Source organism: Garra rufa, chromosome 24 (assembly GCF_049309525.1).
Source record: "Garra rufa chromosome 24, GarRuf1.0, whole genome shotgun sequence".
In the NCBI taxonomy this organism is placed as follows: Eukaryota; Metazoa; Chordata; class Actinopteri; order Cypriniformes; family Cyprinidae; genus Garra; species Garra rufa.
The window spans coordinates 34,020,915-34,044,563 of record NC_133384.1 but is presented as its reverse complement, the minus strand read 5'-3'; the positions used below and the strand labels follow the sequence as shown (position 1 = coordinate 34,044,563).

General features: G+C 34.9%; 2 protein-coding genes across 2 annotated transcripts in view; one reads left to right on the top strand and one right to left on the bottom strand.

Annotated features, from left to right (window-relative positions):
* Nucleotides 1-1,190: 1,190 nt before the first annotated feature.
* On the bottom strand, nucleotides 1,191-6,440 carry LOC141300605 (voltage-gated potassium channel KCNC1). Its single transcript, XM_073830892.1, has 3 exons — nucleotides 6,315-6,440; nucleotides 4,810-5,354; nucleotides 1,191-3,231 (listed from the first exon to the last, which is right to left on the bottom strand). The coding sequence occupies exons 2-3, from the start codon at nucleotides 5,299-5,301 to the stop codon at nucleotides 2,449-2,451; spliced, it is 1,275 nt and encodes a 424-aa protein (XP_073686993.1). The 5' UTR covers nucleotides 5,302-5,354; nucleotides 6,315-6,440; the 3' UTR covers nucleotides 1,191-2,448.
* A 3,963-nt stretch (nucleotides 6,441-10,403) lies between these two features.
* Nucleotides 10,404-23,649, top strand: part of fmnl1b (formin-like 1b) — a 31,719-nt gene continuing 18,473 nt past the window's right edge. The window contains exons 1-7 of the mRNA XM_073830619.1: nucleotides 10,404-10,892; nucleotides 19,416-19,499; nucleotides 19,879-19,959; nucleotides 20,096-20,169; nucleotides 21,380-21,463; nucleotides 21,950-22,084; nucleotides 23,604-23,613. Of these exons, the coding sequence (XP_073686720.1) occupies nucleotides 10,746-10,892; nucleotides 19,416-19,499; nucleotides 19,879-19,959; nucleotides 20,096-20,169; nucleotides 21,380-21,463; nucleotides 21,950-22,084; nucleotides 23,604-23,613 (615 nt within the window). The 5' untranslated portion in view covers nucleotides 10,404-10,745. The remainder of the gene's footprint in view (nucleotides 10,893-19,415; nucleotides 19,500-19,878; nucleotides 19,960-20,095; nucleotides 20,170-21,379; nucleotides 21,464-21,949; nucleotides 22,085-23,603; nucleotides 23,614-23,649) is intronic.

Sequence of the window (23,649 nt, the reverse complement as noted above, 5' to 3'; positions counted from 1 at the left end):
TTGGGATGTAAATTAATCAAGCTTTGAAACGCATATATTTTTTTCACGTAAAAACGCACAGTTTTGAGGCCCCGGAAACTAACCGTGACTACTTTCTTGAAAAACTTCCAGCGGCCAGAACTCTGACCAGGGAGGTGAACGCAGTGTGGGTCAGTGTGTATACACTATAGTGCTGATAAGGATTGCATACAACTTCATGTCTTAAATGCTCGAACTATCCCTTTAAGACGTGCGCTCTGTACTGCGCATGCGCACTGGCTCATTGAACTGGAAACATAAGCTTTTTTAACGCTATTGGAGCACAAAGAACTATATTTATAAGGCAGTTCTTGTTGGATTTCCTTGGTGATTTAAAATATGAAATTTAATCGTAAGCTTGGTGAACAGTTTTGGAGAATTTGATGTTTCCCCATTCAAAGAGATAGGAGCTGCACTTGAATGCCCAAGAGGCGTTTCAAAGATGGCCGCCGAGTGACATGACTTGCCTTAGGGGCCGTTCACATGAAGCGTCTTTTGCGCGCTCAAGTTCGTTATTTCAAATGTAGGCGGTTGGTATGCGCGCGCATAATGGAAGCGACGCACACGCGGTGCGATGCGCTAATTTTTTTCCAGACGCGTCCGCGCCACATCGAGATAAAAACATCTCAACTTTTCAGAATGCCACAGGCGCACCGCAGGTCTTGTGACATGAACTAACCAATTAGCTTCATCCATTCCCTTAATAGCATTGAAAGCACTGCCAAGTCAGAGAAACAGCTTATCATAGCTGTAAAGGAATTAACATTTTTTAATAAATTTAATAACAGAGCTACTGCAAATGACTTTTAATGCTGAAAATCCATGTATCCTTTGCTGAAACTTCTGCATATTTATGGAGAGCGCAGGTCATGGTTGCTTAGCAACGGCAGACGCTTCTGGAGCGCAAGCGCCCGAGCGCTTTGTTGATAAGAAGCAAAGCGGCGTGACATGTGAACGGCCCCTTAAAGGGACTTTGCTGTTGATGATGCATCCGTCACGTGGTCCCTTAAGCTGGTAAAACAGAAGAGCTTGATTGACAGGCAATCTGACCAATCATAACGCCGAATCCGCCATTTTGTCCGTCCATTTACGGTCTTCTGTCTTCCGGTTGTGATTCGACGGATTTATGAAAAACAGCTCGTTTTAAAATCTTCCTCATTTCTTTCCCCATTACTACAAATAACTGTTTATTTACATCAGTTGCTTGTAGATGTATGCAAAACATTTGTTTTGAAAAATAAAATATGTATTTAAATAAAAAATTGGCAAAAAACATCTGCATCTGGAAAAACCTTTCACACATTTATGTTGACACTCAATAGTCGTAAGGCAAAATTAAGGCCACAGATTTTTGGCTGATACAGTTGAATTGCTTTTTTTTGTTTGAAACCCAAAAACGTTTTTGAAACATTTGCTCAAGGCTCCTAAAACATGTACAGTGTGATTATGTTCGTGTTAATTTTATCTGTAATGCAGTTAATGTATTGATTATATGTTTAGGATTAGTACTGGTTACATATCCAGTAAATATTTGATTAGCATAAAAAATAAGGGATTAGAATTTAGATACCTCACAGTCAAATTTGATTTCAATTCAGTGGTAACTCCTCTCAGATCCAGCAACAGAAGTAGAATAAGTAGGTTGCAAAGACTTTCTGTTCTGTCATTTGTAAAATACTATCCAATAGGCTTACCAGATCTCTTAAAGGGATAGTTCACCCAAAAATGAATATTTGATGTTTGTCTGCTTACCCCCAGGGCATCCAAGGCATTTGCGAATACTACGCCAGAGCGCGTACACATGTAACACGCCGGATGCTAAGCTAAGTTGGACATCGCTGTGTATCAAAGGTAAATAATGATATAAATACTGGTCAGTTTCTCGCAAAAAACAATCGTTTCCTGTCTTAGGACATCGATGTATCGTCACGAGCCGCAGGGTTTAATTTGGATTTGTCTGTGCATGTTTTTTTTTTACTTACAAAGGTTTGGTGCCCATCCACCGCCATTAAATCACTAACAGACTTCAACGGTTTGAGTTAAAAATCTTAGTTTGTGTTGTTCTGAAGAAACAAACTCATCTACATCTTGGATGCCCTTGGGTAAGCAGATAAACATCACATTTTCATTTTTGGGTGAACTATCCCTTTTATAAGACGGAATATGGTTTTGTTAATGGTTTTTGTGCAGTTCTGATTGTATTTTCACACTATGTTTTATGCTTGCTTTAATCAAAGTGAACCTAATAAAATCCAAAGTGAATGTGTTTTTCCTCCAGTTTAAGACTCAGAGCAGTGGCTCTTCATCCAATCATCCATCACAGATTCTGCAAGAAAACTATATAAGACACACACACACTGAAAAGATGTATATATCATACTACATAACTTGATAAGTTTTCTCAATACCTGCTGTTTCTATTTTTCAGGTCTAAGCGGAAGACAAAGGGACCGTATCGAAGCTATTCTTTTCCTTCTTTCTGGGTATTGAATACTTTGTCTTGACCAGGGAGCTGAACTTGATGAAATTGTTGACGATTATGGGCACAGGCAGGATGATGAGCAGAGTCCCAACCATTGCACAGAGAAAGCCTACTAGCTTGCCTTGACCTGATGTAGGAAACATGTCTCCATAACCCACTGTGGTCAGTGTGACCACAGCCCACCAAAAAGAAGAGGGGATGCTATTGAAGTACGAATGTTCAGAGTCAACTTCTGCGTAATAAATCATGGTACCAAAGATGAGCGTGGAGATGAAGAACACAAGAGGGATCATGCAGAGAGTCGAAGCACTGGCGCAAAGAGCATGGTTGAGAACTCTCACGCCAAACACATGCTGCATCAGCTTCAAGATGCGAAAGACACGTATGCATCGAATTATATGCAGAAAACCTATCGCCTTCCCGCAGAACACACTGGAACACCACCGGAAGAACAGCGGGAACAGGGCCAGCAGGTCGACGACGTTCATAACATTTATGAAGAAGCGCCATTTGCTTGGGCAGCTGACTGCACGCATCACAAACTCAAACACGAACCATATCGAACACACTATCTCCACCACGTCCAGAGAGTCTACCGCAATTGTTGCAAAATTCTCGGTTGAGTTGCCTATCCATAACAGTTGAAACCGTGAATGATAAATGGGTTCTGTCTGCAGACAGAATGCAGTAATGGAGAGCAGGACGAAGAACAGAGACATGATCGCAATGACCTGGAGAAACAAAAACATCAAGAATGAGCAAAGAAACAACCATTTGGAGAATAGTAATAGCAAGTACTGGTCATTTTAGGGTTGTGCACCATGAATTGGATTGAGAATGGCATTTAAAAGTCCTAGGTTTGAAATGAATTCTAATTGAGGTATAGCAAACTATATCAATAAAAGTAAAATGTGTCACAATAGTCTTTGAATGTTACCTTGACCAGTTTTCATATTGTAACGTAAAAATTAGGATGAATAAAAATTGGTTTATAGTACAACAGATGGATGGATAGATAGATGTGTTTTATGTAAATATGAAAAGAAACAGAACAAAAAACAAACCAAAATTGGACGGACGGACAGAGAGACAGATAGATAGATAGATAGATGTGTGGACACACAGATGGACAGACAGAGGGACAGACAGACAGACAGACAGATAGACAGATAGACAGACAGACAGACAGATAGATAGATAGATAGATAGATAGATAGATAGATAGATGTGTGGACACACAGATGGACAGACAGAGGGACAGATAGGGGAAAGACAGATAGATGTGTGGACGGATGGACGGACGGACGGACAGATAGATGGATAGATGATAGATGGATGTGTGGACAGACAGAGGGGCAGACAGATAGATGTGTGGACACACAGATGGAGAGACAGAGGGACAAACAGAGGGACAGACTGATAGATGTGTGGACGGACGGACAGATAGATAGATAGATAGATAGATAGATAGATAGATAGATAGATAGATAGATAGATAGATAGATAGATAGATAGATAGATGTGTGGACACACAGATGGAGAGACAGAGGGACAGACAGAGGGACAGACTGATAGATGTGTGGACGGACGGTCAGATACTGTAGATAGATAGATAGATAGATAGATAGATAGATAGATAGATAGATAGATAGATAGATAGATAGATAGATAGATAGATAGATAGATGTGTGGACACACAGATGGACAGACAGAGGGACAGATAGGGGAAAGACAGATAGATGTGTGGACGGATGGACGGACAGATAGATAGATAGATGGATAGATGATAGATGGATGTGTGGACAGACAGAGGGGCAGACAGATAGATGTGTGGACACACAGATGGAGAGACAGAGGGACAGACAGAGGGACAGACTGATAGATGGACGGACGGACAGACAGATAGATAGATAGATAGATAGATAGATAGATAGATAGATAGATAGATAGATAGATAGATAGATAGATAGATAGATAGATGTGTGGACACACAGATGGAGAGACAGAGGGACAGACAGAGGGACAGACTGATAGATGGACGGACGGACAGACAGACAGATAGATAGATAGATAGATAGATAGATAGATAGATAGATAGATAGATAGATAGATAGATAGATAGATAGATAGATAGATAGATAGATGTGTGGACACAGATGGACAGACAGATAGATAGTGTAGACAGACAGACAGACAGACAGACAGACAGACAGACAGATAGATAGATAGATAGATAGATAGATAGATAGATAGATAGATAGATAGATAGATCTTTATGCACAACCCTGCATAAACATGATCTCACGTACTTTGGCAGCACTGGATGAATATGGATTGTCAAAGAGAGCCCATATCTTCTGCTGCCAATCTCTGGAGTTGCTGGATTGGTTGTTTTGACCTGGTTCCTCCTCTTTCTCCATCACCAAAGGTTTAATCTGAGCCAAAGCCTCTACGGTATCTTTGTTCTGCCGAAATGTTGCCCAGCAGCAGGGCTCCACATCTGTGCCACTAACACCCCAAAAAGCGAACTCCTCTTCCAGCAGCAGCCCACACAAGTTGGTGGGGCAATGCAGCTTCCCACTTCTATAGTACTGCAGCACATGGGCGAAGACTTCAGGGTTGCGATCAAAAAAAAGCTCTGAAGGAGGCTTGTCAGTGTCCACCAGCTTGGCAAGACGGGACCCCGGAAGAGTCATTAGGGTGCTCTTGTGAGTCTCATGTTTTACCCCACTGACATTTATCACTATTTTTTCACTACTGCCCTCAGAGGCTCCCATTGAGAAAACGCCCTCAGAACTCATAGCAGACAAAGAGCTTGGTGTTGGTATTCTGCAGATGTTTTGTAGCCGTTCTTCTGCAATATGAAAAGTTTATCATTAAGTTATCATCAATACCTAATGTAAATACGACAGTGATTTAGCACCACAAAAAGAACTTAAAAATTTTCAGTGTACTGTACGAATATGGTTACGTTTAACATTTACTTAATCCAAACATCCATTTCAAAGAAACTGATTGAACAAACTGTTTGCATGAATCATTCTAAAATGAAACAGAATTAACAGAATGTTTCCCTATGTGACCCTGGACCACAAAACCAGTCATAAGGTTAAATTTGACAAAACTGAGATTTATACATCATATGAAAGCTCAATAAATAAGCTTTCTATTGATGTATGGTTTGTTAGGATAGGACAATATTTGACTGAGATACATCTATTTGAAATCAGAAATCTGAGGATGCAAAAAAATCAAAAAGACTGAGAAAATCACCTTTAAAGTTGTCCAAATTAGGTTCTTAACAATGCATATTACAAATAAAAAATTACATTTTGATATGTTTACAGTAGGAATTTTACAAAAAATCTTCATGGAACATGAACTTTACTTAATTTCTTAATGATTTTTGGCATAAAAGAAAAATCAAAAATTTTGACCCATGCAATGTATTTTTGGCTATTGCTACAAATATACCCCAGCGACTTAAGACTGGTTTTGTGGTCCAGGGTCACATATATTATGATCTTTTAGTAATACATACTGTTGCATGTACAGTACATAAACAATGAAATATTATTCTTCTATCAAAAATTATTACGATTTAAAAAAAAGACATTTCTCCCTTCAAGCATAAATTAATAGTCTGAGCGAAAACATACAGAAGACAATAAGGCAATAATTAAAAAAAAAACTGATTATAAATAAGTTGCATATATTGAACAAAAAATAAAAAGCCTTTTTGTATTTTTTTTTTTTTTCATTAGAAAGATTATGGCTGAAAGAAGTTAAAAACTAATCAAAAATATAAACTGACCTTTGATGTCTTTTCACAAAGCAATCTTCTTTGGGATGCAGAATATTACTTTTAGAATTTCCTGCAAAGTTCTTAGAAAGTTCTCTGTGTGTAGCTCATAACTTGGAGTTGCAACTGTTACGTTGAGACGTATGTGCTGTCTGTGTGTCTCCCTTTCTCCCGCACATGCGCTCCCTTTTTCTCTCTCTCTGTCGTTCTCTCAGGAGGCCCCGCCCTAATTGAACGTGCCAGTACTTGCGCTATAGTTGGATGAACCGGGAACTTCGCGTCTTTTAAAAATTGAGGTGACGCGGGGCTGGAGTGTGGGCTGTTGTTGGTTGGTGTTGCTATTTGGAAGATTGTGTTTACCGAAAAAGTTGAAACGTTGTATAATTATATTTGTGTAAATATTATGAATACCGTTAGTTTTTGTCACTTTACCCACCTAGTGTTTTCATTGTAAAACTTTTCCTCCGATTGTTTTTTCTTTCTTTTAACGTGGCTGTGGTTTTTTTTTTTTTTTTTTTTTTTTTTTTTTTTTTTTTGCCCGTTATTGTAAATAGTGTAAATACTAAATAGCTGTAGGGGTTGGTTGCCTTTTTCTTTTGTGAAATTCGTTTTCTCCTGTTTTTCAACTAGTCAGGGAGTTAGTTCAGTCCCTGTATTTTTGTTTGACTTTTTCTTTTAGGGTATTAAGTTTCTTTGGGAAAAGTTAGTTTCATTCTTTTGTTTGTTATTTTGGCCTTGGCCCAACCCTGAAGTTTACTAGCTTCCTATTTTGGTAAAAAATAAAAAAAAGAACGAAAGATCAAAAAGGTCGGTGTGAAGGCTATTATTTATGTTACTCTTAGACCCTAGACCTAGGACGTAACACAACACTGACTAAAACTTTGTAATTTTACACTTTCTTGCAGTCCAGCCTCCAAAGTCCCAGAAGACAAGCCACCATTCACAGAAGAATGTTAGAATTTTTTTCTGTTCATCTGATGAAAGCCAGCTGTTCTGGAATGAACTTCCTGTCAGTGCACTAATCAACATCTGTTACCTAAAGCATAGAAATGAAGACTCATTTTGTTGAATCAACACCTGCAGATATTCACTTCGTGTGTGTGTGTGTGTGTGTGTGTGTGTGTGTGTGTGTGTGTGTGTGTGTGTGTGTGTGTGTGTGTGTGTGTGTGTGTGTGTGTTAAATGTATGTATTTGTGTGGGTCACTAGTTATTGCCTAACTTCCTTGCATGAAATTCCATACATTCTCTTTAGCTCAGCTCTACAACACACATGCTCTAAACTGCAGTACCAGATGTTGATTCTAATGCACAGCAGCCAAATAAAACAAACATTATTGTTGAAGTTCATTGCAGCTTCAATGTAGTATTTTATGCATGTGAATTTGGTCAAAGCCGGCATGTTTTAGTTCAATTTTTATGCTGCATTAAAAACTTGCTTACCTTTCATTTATTTATTTGTCAAACTCAAAATTTGCAGATGACCAGATTCTTTTTTAATATTCAAAAAGACGAAAACATAAAGAGAAAGCACATTTTTGTACATTTAAAAAGGGAGATTTATGCTAAACTGCCCAAAATATTACTTTCACATTTATCTTCACTAAAAAAAAACATGTAAATCCACATGCAGACACAAAAACATGAATTGTTGAACATGAAAATAAATTTGTACCTTTTCAGCATTGAATCTGCTGGACAACCAGTAGGTGGTGCAACTGCTAAGTACTGTTTTAATTGCAGGGGCTACTGTGTAACCTTTTAAACTTATAATCTATTTAAAAAATAAATAACTATTTCTACAGTTGAAGTCAAAAATTGACATACACCTTGCAGAATCTTCAAAATGTTAATTATTTTATCAAAATAAGAGTGTTTATACTAAATGCATGTTATTTTTTATTTAGTGCTATATTTCACATAGAAGACATATAGTCCACAAGAGAAAATACTAGTTAAATTTATAAAAATGACACCATTCAAAAGTTTACATAAGCTTGATTCTTAATACCTGCATGATCCACAGCTGTTTTTTGTTTCATAATAATTGTTCACAAATCTCTTGTTTGTCCTGAACAGTTAAACTGCCCACTGTTTTTCAGAAAAATCTTTTAAGGTCCCCCAAATTATTTGTTTGTTTGTTTTTTTAGGATTTTTGTGTATTTGAACCCTTTCCAACAATGACTGTATGATTTTGAGATCCATCTTTTCACACTGAGGACAACTGAAAGACTCAAATGCAACTATTACAGAAGGTTCAAACACTCACTGATGCTCCAGAAAGAAACGCAATGCATTAAGAGCCAGAGGTGAAAACTTTTGAACAGAATGGAGATGTGTACATTTTTCTTATTTTGCCTAAATATAGTATTTTTTCATTCAGTACTGCCCTTCAGAGGCTACAGAGGATGCTTACATGTTCCCAGAAGACAAAATAAGTTAAATTTACCCTGATCTTCAAATTCAAAAAGTTTTCACCCCCGGCTCTTAATGTATCGTTTTTCCTTCTGGGCATCAGTTAGCATTTGAATCTTCTGTAATAGTTGTAATAGTCCCTCAGTTGTCCTCAGTGTCAAAAGATGGATCTCAAAATCATACAATCATTGTTGAAAAGAGTTCAAATACACAGAAATGCTGAAAAACCAAACAATTTGTGGGACCTGAAGAACTTTTCTGAAGAACAGAAGACAGTTTAACTGTTCGGGACAAACAAGAGACTCATGAACAACTATTACCAAACAAAGAAAACATATTTTAGGTGAAATATCTTATTCAGGTCAGTACTAAACAAAATTAGTATTAACATTTAATTAACATTTTTGCAGATTCTGCAAGGTGTATGTAAACTTTTGATCTAAACCATTACTTTTATTTTGGGATTAAATGTTTGATTCGTAAACAACATATGAAAGTTCTGTAGTCACATAGCAAACACTTTTATTCAAAACACCCTACAACACAATAAAAGGATGTGTTTACATGAACATATTTGGTATGAATCCTCACATGTGGTGTAAAGGTACGGCTGTGTCTGCTGAGGCTATTACATCTACTCTGGTAACTATGGGCTACAATTTGCATTGCAAATGAACACTGCAGGGACACAATTATAGGGCACTCTCTAGTAAATCCATTAAAGCTATTTTTTTTAATAATTTATAATTATCACAGCTTCCACAAAAAAAAAAAAAACTAAAAAATTAAATGTTAATCAGAAATGTTTCTTATTTCTGAAGGTTCATGTGACACTGAAGACTGACGTAATGATGCTGAAAATTCAGGTTTGATCCCTGGAATAAATTACATTTTAAAATATATTCAAATAGAATTCAGTTATTTTAAATTGTAATAATATTTTACAATATTACTGCTTTTGCAGCGCATACAAATCTCCAAACCCAAATCATTATTAATTTAAAGACAAATATATTTAAAAAATATTTTAATATATGATTTATTTTAAAACAAGCACTTTTGTGGCACTACAGATTCTGAAGTCATTCAGAAAGAGTGTGTGTGCTGTTATTTGGTTGTCTTTAGCATCCTAGCAACAAACACCAACAAGTAACACGAGACTCCGGTAGTAGGTGGACATCTGAGCCAGTATCAGGTGCACACACACACACACACACACACACACACATGTTGGGTTTACATGTTTTATGGGGACATTCCATAGGCATAATGGTTTTTATACTGTACAAACCGTACTTTCTATCGCCCTACACCTACCCTACACCTAAACCTAGCCCTCACAGGAGATTGTGCACACTTTTACTTCCTCAAAAAAACTCATTGTGCATGATTTATAAGCCTGTTTCCTCATGGGGACCTGAGAAATGTCCCCACAAGGTCAAAATCTACTGGTATTCCTATCCTTGTGGGGACATTTGGTCCCCACAACGTGATGAATACCAGGTACACACACACACACACACACACACACACACACACACACACACACACACAAAGATGAGAGTCTACAGATCCAGCACTAAGACCCAGAAGCTTCCCAGTCCCTGCCTGCTGCTCCCTCACATCATTCACTCCCTTCCTCCCTACCTGAACTACTCACTCCAGGATGGAGCAGAGAGATGTCGCAGAGACCAGAAAACAACTAGGACAGATCCAAATAGACAACAGCCTTGCCTACCGGTGTCATTTTTCTTTCTGTATACACAAGTTGTAGGTTTTGCCTACGGCAAATAGATAACACCATCAGAGGAACCTAAATAGCTCATCAACTATGTAAAAACACAAGCTTTTATGGACTTAACAGAACTAAAGGATTCTGTAGGATTTTATCTGTGGTTCCAAAACATCCAACTGGGGACAACTCTGAACAAGATTTGAACAAATTTTCAAGTGTTTAGAACTTCTGTAGAACTTCACTTATATTATCTGGACTGTATATGTGTACCTCTACGTGTAACTCCACATACAGCCATGGGGAATGCAGCTGGAAGTCTGGACATGTCACCCGGACGGGACGTCAAACGGCCCCTCAGCACCTATGGGCAGAAACAGCCACCGGCTCCTAAACTGCCCCTGCCACCTGAGGAGGAATTAGAGGAGAGGTTCAGCATGGTGTTGGTATGTACATGACAAAATACCCCATAATGCAGTAGACTAAAAGAGGTTCTGCTTTAACACTTTTTGTGATTTTGTGTTTTACTGATTTGGAATGTAGAAAAGTATATAGTGTGCATCTCTTCAATGCAAAAGCAAAGGTTATTATCAAATGCGCACAGATAGGACTTTCACATGACTGGAAATTGAAAGAGCACAGCCGGTCTGAATGACATAGCACTGCTGTTGTAGACGGATGGAATGTGTACTGAAGTGATTGCATTCATACGTGTTTGTGAAATCTGTACAATCTCCCTGAGTATGATTGTTATGCAGCAGGGAGGCTGTAAGTGTGCAGCTGGAGGACTTTAATGCGTCATTAGGTGCATTTCATGTGCCTTATCTGCCTGTCTCATCTGCATCTCAATTATGAGTGTACAGTACGTGAGTGTCTGCTTAATACTTTTTTACTTTAAAGCAGTTTGGGAAAATAATCAAAAGATTACAGTTGAGGTCAAAAGTTTACACCCCCCTTTCAGAATCCGCAAAATGTTCATTATTTTACCAAAATAAGAGGGATCATGCAAAATGCATGCTATTGTTTGTTTAGTACTGACCTGGGAAAGAAATTCCACTTAAAAGACGTTTACATATAGTCCAGAAGAGAAAATAATAGTTGAATTTATAAAAGTGACCCCTGTTCAAAAGTTTACATACTGTACAATTGATTCTTAATACCGTGGTGTTACCTAAATGATCCACAGCTGTGTTTTTTCTTCAGTGATAGTTGCTGATGAGTCCCTTGTTTGTTCTGAAGAGTTAAACTTCCTGCTTTTCTTCAGAAAAATCCTTCAGGTCCCACAGATTCTTTGGTTTTTCAGCATTTTTATGTATTTGAACCTTTTCCAACAATGACTGTATGATTTTGAGATCCATCGTTTCATACTGAGAACAACTGAGGGACGAATATGCAACTATTACATAAGGTTCAAACGCTCACTGATGCTTTAGAAGGAAACGCGATGCATTAAGAGCCAGGGACTGAAAACTTTTTGAATGTGAAGATCAGGGTAAATGTAACTTATTTTGTTTTCTGGGAAACATCTTCTGTAGCTTCTGAAGAGCAGTACTGAATGAAAAAATATGATATTTAGGCAAAATAAGAAAAATGTACACATCTCCATTCTGTTCAAAAGTTTTCACCCCCAGCTCTTAATGCATGTTTTTTTTTTTTTTCTTCTGGAGCATCAGTGAGCATTTGAACCTTCTGTAATAGCTGCATATGAGTCCCTCAGTTGTCCTCGGTGTGAAAAAATTGACCTTATAATCATAAACGATTAATGAACAACTATCACTAAACAAAAAAACTATAATTGAAGCTGTTTTAAACTTCAAGCCATGGCTAAAACTCTAGTCAAAAATCCATAATAACGCTTGTCTTGATTGAATCAGAAGAGAAATGTGCATCGTTTACAGTCCAAAGCATAGACAAATACAGTATTTTGGTGGGTTTTAATGTGAGAGGACAACAGGGGATAGACTTTTTCACTGGAGGAAGTGTATTTTCCATAGAAGTGATGGTTTTACGTTTTAACATCTTAATGATTGATTTGTTTCTTACAAAAACACAGCTTTCAGCTTCACAAAATGCTACCGAATAGACTGGAGTGGTGTGGATTACATGTGGTTACTGTTATGTTTTTATCAAAATCTGTTTTGATGAAAAAAACTAACATCCTAGATGACTTGAGAGTGAGTACATTTTCAGCAAATTTAGATTTTGAGGTGAACTGTTCCTTTACATTAGTCCATATGCCTCATATTTTAAGTACACAATAGGTTTATGTGAGAAACAGACTGAAATCCAAGTCATTATTTACTGAAAAATCTTCTTGACTGGAATACCTATTTATCTCTCTGAACCAGATTCACAGTAGCATATTTTACATGGCAGTTTCCAAACTAAACAGACCAAATCTAACAGTCCACATGCACCTGTCCACATTCCACAACACCTGACAAACGATTTATGGACATTTTACAGACGTAAACAAGTCTGGCTCTAGCTCTTGTTAGCAAAGTAAGCTGTAATTTATTCCATGTTAACTAATTCACTCTGCCAATATCCTCGATGGTGTTCCTAAATCAGATAAGCACTCCACTTGCTCACAACATACAGAGGTGGAAGGCCATCTAATCTACGAACAAGTATTAAAGTGCACACAAAGGCCCAACACAAACTCAAAGAGTTTCATTTTATTTCATCGGCCATTGACAATGACTATGGAGAAGACAGAGTTGGAGACACGCTGTTTGTATAATGGAAATAGAATGCAAATAATGCAAGCAGCACCGGCAGCATGTTCGTGATAAAACACACAATTAAAAGAGCAGTCACTCAAAAACACACCTAGTTGGTTACAAAATGTAATATTACAAGACAAAGCATCAGCGCAATTACCTGTGAGCTTATTTAGTAAAAGTTATACGTATTATATTAAATGCATTTATGAGAATTCTGAATTATTTTCTTTGTGAGGCTGAATTTATGTATATAAAAGCAACAGATTTATCTTTGCTCGCACATGCATGTGCTTTAGCTTTTAAAAAACACTCATGCTGATGCTTTCTGCATTGCCTGCCAAGGGGAGGAGCGCAAAACATCTGCAAAAACGACAGGCCTGTAATTATACAAATGGCCCGTTTAGTTATTGATATTTTGCATGTGGCCATTTACCGAAAGGGCAAACCATCCATCTTCAACAGAAGTCCAGCCATCAGCTGATCTAGAAACACTCAGCACAAAAATATATGAGATACAATGAATCAAAGCCAGCTCTCAGTGTATTTCAATATAATTATTACTGCAGAAATTAGTCATAAAATCTAGGCTGATTGTTGAAAACAACAACAGTATTCGAGAACATGAAGCTGAGTTTTTACGAGGTGTAAAGTTATGAAATTAAATAAAGTATAGTGTAATAAATTATATAATAAAAATATATTTTTATGTTTTTCATTTTAGTTTCAGTTTTAGATATTCTAGTACATCAGGTTAAATTAAAATAAAATGAGAAATGTTGCTTTGACAACTAGGTTAAATATATATTATATTATATTATATTATATTATATTATATTTTTTAATGTTTTTCATTTTTATTTCAGTTTTAGTTTTAGATATTCTAGTACATCAAGTTAAATTAAAATAAAATGAGAAATGTTACTTTGACAACTAGATGAAATAAGTAATAATAAATTATATAATAATAAATAATAATAAATTTTTTTTAATGTTTCTCATTTTAGTTAACTATAATAACCATTTGTTTTAAGTGTTTTAAATTGATAAGTCTTTATTTTTAATTACATAAATATTAAAAATATAACAATTTAAATAAAATGAGAAATGTTACTTTGACAACTAGGTGAAATAAATAGTAATACATTTTATAATAATTATATTTTTTAATGTTTTTAATTTTAGTTTTTAGTTTTTATTAACTATAATAGCCATTTGTTTAAAAAGTGTTTTAAATTGATAAATCTTTATTTTTAATTACATAAATATATTATCAGTATCATTGGGATTTATTATGTTTTCATTTTAATTAAAAGTTTTAGTACTTTTTGTCATTGTAGTAGTTTTTTTTGTTATATATATATATATATATATATATATATATATATATATATATATATATGCTGTCAAATGATTAATCATGATTAATCACATCCAAAATAAAAGTTTTTGTTCAAATAATATATATGTGTACTGTGTATATTTATTGTGTATATATAAATACACACACGTGCATGGATATATTTAAGAAAAATATGTTGTGTTTATATATTAAATATATGTATACATAATATTAATTATATGAATAAAAATAAATACATGTAAATACATGTAAATATTTTCTAAATATGAACTGTATGTGGGTTTATTTATATATACATAAGAAATATACACAGTACATAATAAATATTAGTACATATTCAAATATTATTTGAACAAAAACTTTTATTTTGGATGTGATTGATCACGATTAATCATTTGACAGCACTAATATATATATATATATATATATATATATATATATATATATATATATATATATATATATACACACACATTTTTATTTCAGTTTTAGATATTCTAGTAAATCAGGTTAAAATAAAAAATCAAAATAAGAAATGGTGAATTAAATTATAATAAATTATATAATAATCATATTTTTTCAACTTTCTTCATTTTAGTTTAGTTTTAGTGAACTATAATAATCATTTGTTTAAAAAAAACATGTTTTACATTTATAAATCTTTTTTAATTACATAAATATATTACAAAATCCTTAAGGTGATTATAAAAGCACCTGATTTGACTTAGAAATATACTGATAACTCATGCAAATATGATCATCTGAAAATAGTATAATCTTCTAGCGTAATTCTGCTGAAGGTAAAGTGATATGACAGCTCTGAATGATGACATTATAAACATTATGCATTGCTCTCTGCACGTGTTCTGCAGTATACACTGCATTGCTGCAGTGATGCATAAATTAATCTGTGTATAAGCATTTGAGTACTTCAGAATACAAAAAAGCATGTGATGAAGTTAGGAAATGTTAGCTGACCTTGTCCTGAAAACTGCTTCTCAGGGACAGAACATGTAAAAAAGGACAACAAAAGAGCAGAAGAAACATCCAGAAAATAAAGCAATCAGTGATGGTTCAAGAGTTAAAAGTGTTTTGTCCTTGATTCTATTTTTCTCCAGCCTCCTTGTCCTCATTTCATAGACAAAAAAGGTCAATTATTATAAAGACAAAAGAAACGGTGAGATCTGATTTAAAACACGCAAAGATAACACTGTCTACGTGACAGATGCAGCCTGACTATTATAAGCTTGCAATTCTAATCAATGAAGATGTCTGCACTGCAGGCATTCCATAAAGAAAGACTGTTTGAGAGAGAAGCTGTGTGTCTGTGTGTGTGTTTGCCCTCAAGCAATATTTCTGCAGATTGCCGTTTTTTTTCTCCCATTGACCTGTTTTGCAAATTGGGACACAGTGCCATGCTAATATGCCATGCTTAGTGAAGAACTGTAATTCAATATGCGAAAAATGAAATGACACAGCAATAGTCAAACAACGTCATAACATAAAATATTTAAATATTTGTACACTTTTTCTGCTCATCAAGGCTGCAAATACAGTAAAACAGTAAAATTTCGAAATATTATTAGAATTTAGAATAATAGACATTTAAAATGTAATTTATTCTTGTGATGCAAAGCTGAATTTTCAGCATCATTACTCCAGTCTTCAGCATCACATGATCCTCCAGAAATCAGTCTAATATGCTGATTTGCTGCTCAAGAAACATTTCTTATCGTTGTCAATGTTGAAAACAGTTGTGCTGCTTCATATTTTTGTTGAAACCGTGAGGATTCAAGATTCTTTGATGAATATAAAGTTTAAAACGCCATTTATTTGATATAGAAATCTTTTGAAACAATATAAATGTCTATACTGTCACATTTGATGTTTCATTACAAGTAGTGCGTCTTCCTTTCATTTTTCACATAAATCATAAATATACAATAGATATACATATTTAGACTGCTAAGCATATTCACTTTAAGTCTTTGGTCAGTTCGGGGTTCATAGGCAGTTCAAAAAAGGTTAAATATTTGTCTAAAGTTTATTGAGATCTTTTACAATGTTCCCAAAACAAACGATAACATTCCTGAGCTATCACCTGAAAGATACAGCCAAGGAATAAAACACAAAACAAATACTGAAAATTCCTGTCATCTTTCACAGCAAAACATTTAATTTCTAAAGGACCTCACCAGCTGTATGCAGAAAGTGAAACCACTTTTCAAGTCAAAAAAAAAAAAAAAAAGTAGGGAAAGTGGAAATACACTTACAGAGCGTTTTGGTATTCTTATGAGGATGAAAGTTCCCAAAATGCCTGCAAGAGAATAGAAACACCTGAACAAACCCTCCCGAGGATGTTCCTTATGAGGAAAAAGATTCACAGGAGATGAAAATACAAAAATATTAATTTACTCAGTGGCATTTGCTTAATATTGCTCATAGTTAGAGATGAATAATTCCTAAGTAATTTAAGCATTTAAAGGAGTAGTTCACTTTCAGAACAAAAATTTACAGATGTCATATTAATGTCATCCAAGATGTTCATGTCTTTCTTTCTTCAGTCATAAAGAAATTATATTTTTTGAGGAAAACATTTCAGGATTTCTCTCCATATAATGGACTTCTATGGTGCCCCCGAGTTTGAACTTCCAAAATGCAGCTTCAAAGGGCTCTAAATGGTCCCAGTCGAGGAAAGAAGGGTCTTATCTAGCTAACAATCATTATTTTCTAAAAAAAAAAAATCACAATTTATATACTTTTTAAGCTCTGTGTGTACTCTGTGTATTCCAGTTCATGACAGTTAGGTATGTTGAAAAACTCCAGCATCCCTGTTTTACATTTTTCGTAAAGGACGTTTGATCTTCTTTGCACGTTCACTTTGTAAACACTGGGTCGGTACTTCTGCAGCGAAGTAGGACAATTTTGAAGTTGGAGGAAAAAATGAGATGGAGGTTTTTCGACATACCCTAACTGTCTACAATACACAGATTTCACACAGAACTAGGCAAGACGAGCATTTGAGGTTAAAAAGTATATAAATTGTATTAAAAAAAAGTATATAAAAATTCAAACTCGGGGGCACCATAGAAGTCCACTATATGGAGAGAAATCCTGAAATGTTTTCCTCAAAAAACATAATTTCTTTACGAGTGAATAAAAAAACATTATCTGTAAATTTTTGCTCTGATACTGAACTTCTCCTTTAACTCATGCATGAATGATTTTTGAAGGATCATGTGACACTGAATGGAGTAATGATGCTGAAAATTCAGCTTTGCATCACAGAAATAAATTACATTTTAAAACACTCAAATAAAAAAAACAGCTATTTAAAATAGTAAATAGCCTGGCGAGCGTAAGACAATGAAGGATGACCTTGAAGATGATTTTCATAATGTTTTAAGGGATTTTCATGCAGCTTGCACACACACAGTGTGTGTGTGTGTGTGTGTGTGTGTGTGTGGTCGGTATCATCCGATGCTCAGATGAGTCACTGATGTGGTAATTCTGTAGGGCCATAACAGTGTGTGTGTGTGTGTGTGTGTGTGTGTGTGTGTGTGGAGTACAAATGCAAACACTCATGCTGTTCATAAATAATTTAGGAGAGCGTCATAGCAACAGGACATTCACACAGCACTAATCTGCCGGTTCAAAAAGGGCATTCTTAGAGTCAGCATGCCTTATTATACATGTGATCTGTTCGCTGCTGGTAAACCGGCTCACAAGACGCTTGCTTACTCATGAGTTCATAAGTGGCTATCTGCAAACAAGTGTAATGTGTAAATACTGCAGTGGTCTGGGAACATATGTGACCCTGCACAAAAACAGTCACGGATATGTTTGTAGCAATAGACAAAAATACACAGAATGGGTCAAAATGATTGATTTTTCTTTTATGCCAAAAATCATAATCAAATCGAAAATATTTTGTAAATTTCCTACCGTACATATTTTAAAACTTCATTTTTGATTAGTAATATGCATTGCTAAGAACTTCATTAGGACAACTTTAAAGGCGATTTTCTCAATATTTAGAATGTTTTTTTTTTTTTTCAGATGTTTTCTAGAATTGTATCTCTGCCAAATATTGTCCTATCCTAATAAACCGTATATCAATAAACCTTGAACATAGTATTTCTTTTGGATATTTCTGTCCTTGTAAATCTGTGAAAAGTAGGACGCACCATTAGCTAATTCTTAAAAACAAAAGAGAGGCTTCTAGTTCTACAAAGGAATTTTATTATATGTTTTATTAGCAAGCCATCTATGTACTGGTGCAACTGGCATCCAAAAATCAAAATGCTGATCTGAGGAAGCTAAACTACCGTTCTAAAGTTTGTGGTCAGTAAGATTTTTTTTTTTAAGAAATACATTTTTTTCTTCAAAATAGACACATTAAACTGATCTAAAGTAACAGCAAAAACATTTAAAATGTTACAAAATATTTAAAATTTGAAATATTTAAATTCTGTTCTTATTCGTCAAAGATTTCTGGAAAAAAAAAGCCTAAAAAGTATTGATTTAGACAATTGTTTTCAACTGTGATCATAATCAGAAATGATTTTTGAGCATCAAATTAACATATTAGAATAATTTCTGAAGGATGTGACACTGAAGACTGGAGTAATGATGCTGGAAATTCAGCATATATTTTAAAATATATTCACATAAATAACAGCTATTTGAAATTAAAATAATACTCACAACATTTAAAAAACTACAACATGAAAACTGGTTCTTTGCTGAACCCAAAGGTGCTGTAAAAAGCATTTTTAAGACTTTGCCTCAGTGGAACAGAGCTAATAGCTCTGTAAAATTTATATAAATGAATTTAGACTTACAAAAAGGCTTATGATTTGTCTCTTGCTCTGTGATTGTAGAGTTCCATGAATCTTCCACCTGATAAAGTGAAGCTGCTCTGTCAGTACGACAACGAGAAGAAATGGGAGTTAGTTTGTGACCAGGTGAGTTAAATTCCCTTTTTACAAGCATGCATTTATCTACCCAAACCACATAACACACCTTTAAAGGGGACATAATGAAAAACACAACTGCCCTTGCTCTTAAAAAACTAAAAACGTCCTTTTAAGTGCACCCATTCACTGAAACTAAATGGTTAAGAAACCTTAATGGTTTTGATGTCACAAATGTGACGTTATTGCCATATGACCACATAAATAAATTAAAAATAAATAAATATTCACCAATCAGTTAGCGATCATACTAGGGATCATTTACCCATCAAAGTCTTAAAGGTACAGTCACAGTCATGATTATGAGGGTGGAAAATGGTTATGAAAAAAATTATTTATGCTGTTTTTGTTTTCTTGTTTCTCTCCTCAGGAGCGGTTTCAGGTGAAGAACCCTCCGTCTGCGTACATCCAGAAACTTAAGAGTGTATTAGAGCAGGGAGGAGGCAGAAAGGTACCGATAAGTTTGAGTTTGTGTATAAATGTGTTTAAATCTGACAGTGAAATATAAAACTTGTCCAATTATAATCAATCAAACTGAAATATGTGAGTGAATTTAATTAATAACATGATATGTGTGTGATTTGTAGTTTAAGAGGCGAGTCCAAGAATCCACACAAGTTCTGAGAGAGTTGGAAATCTCTCTACGCACCAATCACATCGGGTAAGAGCCATCACATGACATGCCGTGTTACTGACAATGCATTTTACTGACCTGATTACATAATAAATGAATATACACTCATTTTATATTTTTTATACAAAGTTTCACTTGTTAAAGGAATAGTTAAACTAAAAATGAAGATGTAGATGAGTTTGTTTCTTCATGGAAACAGATTTAAAGAAATTTGCATTCCATCACTTGCTCACCAACGGATCCTCTGCAGTGAATGGGTGCCGTCAGAATGAGAGTCCAAACAGCTGATAAAAACATCACAATAATCCACAAGTAATCCACGTCTCAAATCTCTCTTTAAGACATTTTTAACTTTAAACCGTTGGTTCCGGCTAAAATAGGAGTCCTCTATTATTGCTTTCTCTATTGAAAAAGCCATCTTGTCTGAATCAGGAGAGAAATATTCACAGATCAAGCACTATTTACAAATGAGTCCAACAGCTCTAAACAAATGTGAGTGGACCAACAGAGGATGGGCTTTTTCAATGGAGGACGAGTTTTTATGGATTATGCATTTAATATTTAGGCAGAATTAACAGTTTGAAGTTAAAAAACATCTTAATGATGAATTTGTTTCTTACAAACATACATTTTTTCACTTCAAAAGCTTTGCATTCAAATATTTCACCCAGATCAGTGTTTCGTGTCTAATAATTTTGACCTAAACATCTAAATAATCTATGAAGCAGTTGTGTAATAAGTGGGATAATGTTCTTGATAATGTAGCCAGTTGTTACTGCAAAATAAAGATGTTTATTATCCCTTACTTAATTCAAGTGATGAAGGATTTTGAAAGTCTGACAATAATCAATGTTGAGTGCTACTGTAAGATGCCTGGTTTAAATGTTTCAAAATGAATAACAGTTGAAAATATTCGAAATTTTGAAAAGTAATCAAAAAGTAATTAAAAGTAACTTGTAATCTGTAACCTATTACATTTCCAAAGTAACCTTCCCAACACTGCAAGTAACATAATGCTACATTTTTCCAAATCTGTTCTGATGAAGAAACAAACTCATCTACGTCTTTGATGGCTTGAGGGTGAATAAATTTTTAGCAAATGTTTATTTTTGGGTGAACTATTCCTTTAAATGCAGGTAGTATCTGTGTGGACACTGGATTGTAATTAATTTGTCACTCATAATTTATCTCACTTGTGCTCTTGTTTTTCATTGTATTGCTCTCTCTATCAATTCAGGTGGGCTGAGGAGTTTCTGAATGAAGAAAACAGGGGTTTAGACGTGCTAGTGGAGTACCTCTCTTTTGCTCAACGTGCAGTCACGTATGTACACACAAACACACACACATTGTCCGAGACACAATAGAGGAACCTAAATTCTTAATGTGACAAGGCGTCTGGGAAGAGAACATGCTCTGACCATCTAATTTCTCAAACCAGCTCTGTGATGCCAGTAACACTGCTTTTACATTCATCAGTCCGGACAACAAACAACCTTTACCAATCAAAGCAACACTGTATTGTCAAACAGATTTTTGATATATTTTAAAAGAATATGCTCACCATATACAAATACAGTAAAAACAGTATTTTATATTCTATTTGAATATATTTTATAATGTAATTTATTTCTGTGATGCAAAGCTGAATTTTCAGCATCGTTACTCCAGTCTTCAGTGTCACTTGATCCTTCAGAAATCATTCTAATATGCTGATTTGCTGCTCAAGAAACATTTCTTAGTGTTAAAACCACTTGTGCTGTTTAACTAACATGCAATCATAAGACAGACACCTACTGTGTTTTTACAGATATGACATGGACAGCACTGATAATGGAAGCTTTGAAGAGAAATCTGTGGAGGATTTGACCACGAGTGCAACAAACTCTCCTTCCCACAATTCTCCTCGCTCAGGACGGCCCTACACCACAAGGTCAGCTATAGAGTATAAACCGCTCTGAAATGATGAATTACACATTTTGATTTCATATTTAAGCAACTTTTGATCTACATGTCATGCTGATGAATTTCTTTGGTCTTGAACTGAAGAAGAAAACATAAGTCTAATTTACAAATATGTGACCCTGGACCACAAAACCAGTCATAAGGGACAATTTTTTGAAATTGAGATTTATACATCATCTGAAGGATAATAAATAAGCCTGTATGAATGCTTAATGATTTATGGTTTATGGCTGAAATACAACTATTTGAAAATCTGGAATCTGAGGGTGCAAAAAAATCTAAATATTGACCTTTAAAACTGTGCAAATTAAGTTCTTAGCAATGCATATTACTAAACAAAAATTAAGTTTTGATATATTTACAGTAGGAAATAGCATAATCTTTACTTAATATCCTAATGATTTTTGGCATAAAAGAAAAATGTATAATTTTGACCATACTATTTTGACATATTTTTGTCTATTGCTACAAATACACCCATGCTACTTAAGACTGGTTTTGTGGTCCAGGGTCACATATTGTACATATAATTTCTACATTACTATTTTCAGCTTCACACACGTTCACAATAAAATTCTACAAAGAAACAAACATGCACACGTGCAAAACACTATCACTGTATCCTCAAATATGTCTGAAATGTTTTTTGAGATCAAAACTTGTGAGAAGACCTAATACATAACACCCCCATCTAATCGCTTCTATCAGGATCGACTGCATTCTTGGTACAGAGAGTTTGTTTGTGTGTGTCACAAACAGTACTTTTACTTTTACTATTAATTATTTTGAGATATTATTTGAGATAAAATATGTTATTAAACACATAGTAAATAAATAGATATAAAGATGTTTTAATAAAATATAAGCTAATATACCATACCATAAAAACTAATAATAATAAAATATATATACAGTCAAGTCCGAAATTATTCATATGGCAAATTCTGACTTAAAGTTACTTTTATTCAATCAGCAAGTTTTTTTTGACCGGAAATGACACAGGCTTCTCCCAAAAGATAAGACGATGTACAAGAGGCATCAAAAAAAATATTTCTCTGCCTGTATTTACATTTGAACAAAAAGTGGCATGTCCAAAATTATTCATACCCTTCTCAATAATCAATAGAAAAGCCTTTATTGGCTATTACAGCAATCGTACGCTTCCTATAATCGCTGACCAGCTTTTTGCATTCATCTTTAGCGATGAGCTCCAACTCTTTCAGGTTGGAGGGTCACTTTGCCTTCACCCTGATCTTTAGCTCCTCCACAGATTCTCAATTGGATTTAAGTCAGGACTCTGGCTGGGCCACTGCAAAACGTTAATGTTTTTGTCTACTAACCATTTCTTCACCACCTTTACTGTGTGTTTTGTTCGTTGTCGTGCTGAAATGTCCACTGGTGCCCAAGACCAAGTTTCTCTGCAGACTGCCTGATGTTGTTGTTGAGAATTTTGATGTAGGCTATTGCTCATTTTTCATGGTGCCGTTTACTGTGATTAGGTTTTTCACAGTGCGAATTTGTCTTGTATTTTTTAATAATACTTTG